Source organism: Sinocyclocheilus anshuiensis, unplaced genomic scaffold, assembly GCF_001515605.1.
Source record: "Sinocyclocheilus anshuiensis isolate Anshui unplaced genomic scaffold, SAMN03320099.WGS_v1.1 scaffold245, whole genome shotgun sequence".
Classification (NCBI taxonomy): Eukaryota; Metazoa; Chordata; class Actinopteri; order Cypriniformes; family Cyprinidae; genus Sinocyclocheilus; species Sinocyclocheilus anshuiensis.
Window position 1 is genome coordinate 133,033 of NW_015536478.1, and position 7,762 is coordinate 140,794.

General features: G+C 35.1%; 1 protein-coding gene across 2 annotated transcripts in view; it reads right to left on the reverse strand.

Moving 5' to 3' along the window:
* Window positions 1-7,762, reverse strand: part of LOC107663763 (E3 ubiquitin-protein ligase RNF43-like) — a 94,488-nt gene that overhangs the window by 7,718 nt on the left and 79,008 nt on the right. For both annotated transcript variants that reach the window (XM_016454183.1, XM_016454109.1), the window contains exon 3: window positions 276-350. In XM_016454183.1, coding sequence (XP_016309669.1) covers window positions 276-350 — 75 coding nt within the window. The remainder of the gene's footprint in view (window positions 1-275; window positions 351-7,762) is intronic.

Consider the following 7,762-nt stretch of genomic DNA (forward strand, 5'->3'; position numbering starts at 1 on the left):
GAATAAAAAAAAAACAATAAAAAATGATTGGAAGAGATTCATATTATTTTATAATATTCTAAATTATTATAGTGATGGTTGGCTACTGTCTTCCACAAAAAAAAAAAGAATAACATTAAATAAATTATTAATAGAAAGAAAAGCAAAAAAAAAAAAAAAGTATATATATATAAAAATACATTGATTGAAGGAGAACCCATGTTAATTTACTATGATTTTAAGCTGGCAGAAACTATGGCTACCAAGGTCTATTATTACAAGGGACACATACTGACCTCCTGAGCAGCACCGGGATTATCTGTGATGTCAAAGATGACAGCCTGAGCGCCTCTCTGAAGAGCCAGACGAGCCTGAGAGACACAAAGAGACAGAGCTTTAGTTATCAGTATCTTTAGAAATCCCACGAGCCAGCAGGTGGCAATCCTACTGTAGCACACATGGAGACACTGAATCCTGCCTTTATGCAATTCAGCACTGTTTCTGACCCCTGTGAGAGATAGAGTGTGTTAAAGTGAAAGTCTGCACATTCAATAACTTCTTACCAAATTCCTAAGACATTTTAAGAGAATACAACACATATAAAGTCAGTATAAATCGACAAACAATGAAATGCACCTTTTAAATTCATCCAGTTGAAAGGAAGGTCAGTACCAAAACACACAAGCACTACATTGTTGCCAACAACAAATGATTTATTTCTTCAGGTTAGGAGTTTAAGTTTGCTTAAATTAACAACTAACTAGGTGATAAACATACTCATTCTTGTGATGAATTATCAGTAGAGTATAACCTCCTAAAGGCTTCAGTTCAGACTTCAACACTTTAGAGAAGAAAAACGGAGTTGATACACTACAAAAACACTAGTACTTCCTTCCAGTGTGTCAAACCCTCCCTGTCTTTGTCAAGATAGATGCGTTTCTTGTGCGATTGTGAGGGAATTTTGCCCAAACAATGACCAATAACTCACCAAAGCTCTATTTCCTGCCCAACTGCTGAGAGTTCAAAGGTCAAAGGTCACAGTATGAGCTGCAGGAAAGTATACTGCTGCGTTTTAGACAATGATCGTGTGTGCGCGTTTAGCTGTGATTGAGCGGTTATAATTAGCAGTGCTTGCAAAGTCAAGCATCGCTATTACTGTAAATTAGACTGAAGGTTAGTGATTTGAACAAACCTAAACTCTAATTAAACTTGACTGTGTGTGTCATCCTGAAGAGTTTGTGCTCCAGACGTGAATGATTACACAAATCATGTGTGCTGTTGTTGAGAAGTGTGCAATTACTGGGTGATCAGACCATTTTCACCTGCTGGACCAGAAAACAGGTGACAAAAATCCCACAGATGCACACTGAAGGAAACTCTTTAAACAAAAGACAAAATCCTTGCAACATGGTGATAAGTTTTGCATAGTAAAAAATTTATCAACATGATTACAACTTTGATAATAAACCTGTTGCACACAATCTACTCCATGCCTTTTGTTGTCTGATTGATAGTTTAGACTATTTTAGCATGTAAAAGGTCTTTTAGTTTAGTTGTACAGCTTGTGCTTCACGTGTCTTTTTGCTGTCAAATCTTTACTGATTTTTAGCAAGTAAACGTCAGAATAATATAGCTTTACTTGATTCTCCATCAATCATGTTTTAGAGTCTCAAATCTGATCCTCAGGATCTTTTGAGGAGCGTTTGTTTCCAGAAGCTTTACTTTCACTGTTCCTCAGCGGAGGAATGATCTTCACAAGCCTCCAGAACATCTCACATCTTCTGAGGAGCCTTTATTTCTTCAGCTCTCAATCAGCATTGCATTATTTGTTAGTATCATTTCAATCTCATCTTACTAAGACATATTATTGGAGATATAGATTGACCACTGATATTTAGATCATTTTAAGGAAAGTATATGTTATACTGTTATAAAGATCTCATTGATTTATAATAGCATCTGCACCAAAATGCATATTTTTGGGCCTCTGAATTAAATGTAGGTGTTTTTTCCCTATATTCTCACTATATCAGACTATATGAGCCATAAAAGCCTGATGTATCGAATATGATGCTCAACAAAACACAGATATGCAAATCACCAATTCATGACGTTACAGTAACTACATGCTGCGAGTGACATTTAGTTTCCTCTATAATCGACAGATGAAAAGGTAATGCTTTGACTGTAATTCTGGACACAGACTGTGCTGTGTGTTAAAGGTTTAATAACAGCCTCATGGCTGCAGACGGACTCTCCAGAGACAGGAAGTACAATCACTGACCCGTCATTAGCCTGCTAGCTACACACACACACACACACACACACACACACACACAGAGCTAACAGGTTTAACTGAGCATGTGCACGGAAATCATCAGTGTTTTCTATAAGAACCAACAGTGTTCAGATTACTGGCTCTGAGTTTTGCTCAGTGTGTGAGAAATCTTGAGAAACTTGTTAAGTGTGAGTTTAGTCTCATCTGCTGTGTTAATGAGAGGGTTCAGATGTGTGCGGAGTGTAATGCGACTTACAGAAGTGTGTGTGTGTGTGTGAGAGAGAGAGAGAGAGAGTCAGTGCTACCTGTCTGCTTTCAGCTGATTGGCCGGATGGAGCAGGAAGAGGCGGGGCAATCGGTGTGTTTGATGTGGGGTATAAACTCATGATAGCTGATGTGTGAATATGTATGTATTTGGAATAACAGAAAACTGACAAGATAGAAGCCAATATAGTTACAAAATTAAAATTAATATAAAAATAGTTCAGCTGGAAAAAAAGAATTACATTAGTGCTGTCTACCTTTTCAGTGGCATTGGTTCTAGAAGTATTTTTCCTCATTAATTTTCTTCCCCAAACGTATTTTAAAAGGTGTTTGTTAAAGTTGAACCAAACCAACCACCTTATTAAACTCAACGGCTTTAACAAGGGAAAGAACTACAATCCCATGAAGCATTGCGAATGACATAATGGAATTAAAAACTATAGAGAAATATAAAACTATTGATTCAAAGATGTTGATTACATACATAGAAACAATATCTTATAAATATATTGCAAAAATGCATTTATATACTAATATTTAAGTAGCTTGATGAAGTAGGGAGAATTCATAGTGCTTCATACAGGAGTTCTTTTGGCGCAATTTGCTTCTCGAGATTCTCTGATTGGTGGAGATTTCACAGCAGAATTATGGGTAATGTAGTTTTTAACCAGGAATACCTCTGTTAAATAGTTATTTAAAAAATAAGTTGAAATAATGCGAACTGATAGCTTCAACAAAAGCATCTACCATTGATTAACAAACTCTGAGATCACAGTAGGTCTGTCTTTAACGGTTTATAATGTATTGTTAAAAATATATTTCCCTATTGAGAAAATGAATGGAGTTCACTGTTCTACTGTACAATGAAAGCAGACAGTGACCAGAGGCTGTCAAGCACTAAAAATGACATAAAACTACCATAAATGTAGTTCATATGTCTCTGAACTCAAATATGGTACATAGGCATATCTTTAGTGCTTTTTTGTCCTTTTTCAAGCCCGACATACTCACAATGAACAGAAAAATACATTGTGAAAAACAGTGCACAGGTTTGGAACATGAGAAATAATGACAAAATATTTGAGTGAATTATTCATTTAAACAGACATTAAAGGCAGTTGGTGAGATAAAGGTATAAGAAATGCATTGAGATCATAATTAGACGCCCCTCCTCATCATCTCTTTCTTTCCCTTCACTTAATCACTCGACGGTTCATTCGATGACACTAAACAATCATCCCTCTATCATCTACATAAATGGATGTTTGTTAATTCAGCTTGATCCCTTGTTCTGAGAGCTGTTGGTTTATTTCCAGCCCGCAGGCGAAGGGAGCCCATCCAACACTGGAGAGACAAAACCCTCGGATAGATTTCCTCAGATAACCTCCCATGATTAAAGTAAGCCACACACAAAGAATGAAACTCAGTCTTCTACTGTAATAACTTCACATTCCTGAAATGATCTACTACAGTAGCCTGACGGTAACGTCTCACTGGCATCCAGACACTAAATAACAATCTCAATATTGGGCCGATCTACTGAAGCTCAATTTGGCACGTATATCAAATAGAAAAATTATATATATATATCACAGATCATGCTCACGTGGAACACTTCACCGCTGTGAACCTGTCCAGATTTTAAACATGTAGTTTTACATGTAGTATTTGGGTCTGCTTTGATTTTGGGTCTGCTTTTGAATATAAAACACACACACACACACACACATATGTGTGTGTGTGTGTGTGTGTTTTATATTCAAAAGCAGACCCAAAATCAAAGCAGACCCAAATACTACATGTAAAACTACATGTTTAAAATCTGGACAGGTTCACAGCGGTGAAGTGTTCCACGTGAGCATGATCTGTGACAGGGTAAACTGTGATGTGAAGCGTGAGTGAGGAGGGCTCTGAGCACCAGCTTAATTAGCCGCTTCTTCCTTGCTTTCATTCGCCACATGAAAACATTCCTGTTTTGATCTGTATCCTGTTATTCCATAAGACCCGTGAATCCGATCCACCCGAAGTATTGGAGCGCTAATAACCCGGCCTCCACAGAAGATCTGCACGCTTTCTCACAACTTCTGTGCTGATTGAGGGGAAATCTGTGGAATGGATTTAAACACGCTGAAGAGAGCTGGAAAGGCAGTCGTTACATCGATTATACCACGGTAGATGAATTTGCATGGCTGATTTATGCTATTTACATGTGCAGCACAGCAAATAATGGACTTTTTATTTAGTATTTTTGTCTTGTTTTACAGTATACAAATATCTAAACATTCTTAAATCAAGATATACTTACTTGAGATGCAAAATGATAAAAGATAATGAGTCTTGCTTTCTGAAATATCTGAGATTATGCTAAAAACAAGAAAAAATCTGCAGTGAGGTTAGAAAAATCAACTTAATTCAAAGGGAAAACAAGTTTATTTTTCTGATCACTGCCAGATATTTTTTTGTTGTTTTAAGGAAAAAATTTTTTTTTTTTTTAATGTCATATAATGTAAATGCATTTGATTTAAGAATATTTAAATATTTGTACTAGGAAAAAAAAATACTGAGGAAGAAAACAACTTTTGCAGTGTTGCACATAACATAAATCAGCCATGCAAATTCATCTACCACAGTATAATTGATGAAACAAATGCTTTTCCATCTTTCTTAAACATGTTTAAGGAAGAAAAGCGTTCTTTCTTACTTTTTATTTATTTATTTATTTTTGCAGTGAGTGTGTCTCATCTAATTATTAGTTATTAATAAATACAGTATTTATTACTAAAATTACTCATGTCGTGACGCTAGATTTTGCTGATAAAAGAGATGGTAGACGTGTTGACAGGACGCTACAGTTCTCTAAGGGGATTGTGGGAGCTTTTGCCCAGGCTTGAGAATGAGGGAAAGACCAGAGGGGGAAGATGGAAATGGGAAATGTCTGTTTCATAGCAAGGTGTGACTTAATCTCCCGTAAGGAGCCTAAACGGCCTGTACAGTATGTGCGCTGCGATGCATGCCTCTGCTTGCTGCTGCCGCAAAAACAACAGAGAGAACAGAGTCATGCTCAGAATAAACCTCCGCTCTACTGTGAACATCAGTCATGCATCTGTACGTTAACAAGCTCTGAATGCAGCAGCGTTTCTGGGACTTCTGAGTCAAGTTTGACTTTTATTAAGAGGCGTTTCCTATGAGGTGAGAGAGCAACCTCGACAGCACAGAAACACAGCAAAACAAATAGTACAAAATTAAAAAAAACACAAATAGTGTTTATTAAACATGTGAGATCTATTAATTTCATGTCCTGCAATGTCATTAACATAAATAGGTTAGGGGTCATTATATGTATTATTTATTTATTTATTATACACCTTTGACAATACATTCATTTATTCATTAAATATATTATATTGTTACAGATATTTGTAATTAATTATATTTACACTAAATGTTCAAAAGTATGGGGTCAGTAAGTTTTTTTTTAAGAAATTGAAAGAATTTTTTAAGAAACATGGTTGACTTCATTTAATTAAAAGTGACCGTAAAGTCTACTGTATTTCAAATAAACGCTGTTCTTCTGACCTTTTTATTCATCAAAGAATCCTGAAATAAAAAAAATGCATCACGGTTTCCACAAAAACATTGGGCAGCACAGCTGTTTTCAACATAGTATAATAGTATAAATGTTTCTTGAGCAGCAAATCAGCATATTATACTGATTTCTGAAGATCGTGTGACACTGAAGACTGGAGAAATGATGCTGGAAATACAGCTGTGCATCACAGAAATACATTACAGTTTAACATAAGTTCACACAAAAACAGTTATATGAAATTGTAATATTTCACTATTTTGCTGCATTTTTAATCAAATAAATGCAGCCTTGATGAGCAGAACAGACTTAAAAACATAAACAATCTTATAGACATATAAGATGTAGATAAGATGCAGATATAGATAAGATCTTATATATTTTGAAAATATTTACATGTATATTTATATTCTTATATTATATATAAATATATTTAACAAATAAACATACAATTTTTCTTAAATATATACATGCATGTGTTTGTATTTTTATAAACATAATACATATACACAGTATACACATATATTATGTAAACAAAATCCTTTATTTCGGATGCGATTAATCGCGATTAATTGTTTGACAGCACTACTAAATATTAAAACCCATCCTATGATAATAAATGCATCCTATGATGTGAGATATCACTTTAAGTAGCCAAACACCCACTAACGTTTATTTCCACTTCCTAAATCCACAAAACCCCACTGATTTCAGGATAATTCACATTCCCAGCCTCCACAAGGAATATGTTTTTTTGCCAAATCTCTCCTCCGCACTCTCTCTCTGTCACCACAGGGCTTCACTTGTCTGCGTTTTGCAATCGATTCAGGAATTCCAGCTTAGAAGAGAGCAAGAAAGAGAAGAGCCGGAACGGAGCCCAGGAATCCGGTTTTTATAAGCTGCTCGTTTAATGTGGTTATGAGCGAATCCAACGCTGTGAAACCAGTGATATCATTCCCACTGCGAGTGTGTGTGTGTGTGTGTGTGTATACACCTGATAGAGCCATCCAAACAGCATCTGTTCTTGCTTTGAACCGAGCTCTCCAACTTAAACACACTTTTATTTGTGAATAAACGAACTGCAGCAGAAGTAAACATCTGTGTACTTGTGTATCTAGAGACGCTCCACAACACTGATCACATCGCAAAGTCCCTCAGTCATTCACAGCGTTTCCGCAGGTTTGATGAAGGGACATTTAAGACTTTTTAAGAATAAATTGAATGTAAAAATACCTCAATATAGTCTCTAAATGTAAAAGTCTTGCATTAGCATTACTTCAAAGTTTAAAAGCACAACTTCCAATATATACACATTACTTTTTAATTCATTAAAAAATTCATTTAATTCATTTTTTAAAATAGCTTAAGTTTTGAATAGATCTGCTTCCAAACACTATATGGAAATAATTTTTACTATACTTTCTGATCACACTGCAAAAGATGTTTTTCATAAGTATTTTTGTCTTGTTTTCCAGTACAAATGTCTAAAGATTCATAAATCAAGATAAGAAAAATAATTAAATTTTCCTTTTGATTGAAGTTGATTTTTCTGATCCCACTGGCAGATACTCTTTTTTTTCTCATTTTTAACTTAAACACTTCACTTTTTTATCTTTTTTTTTTTTTTTTTTTTTAAATTTTTTTGTGTTGGGTCA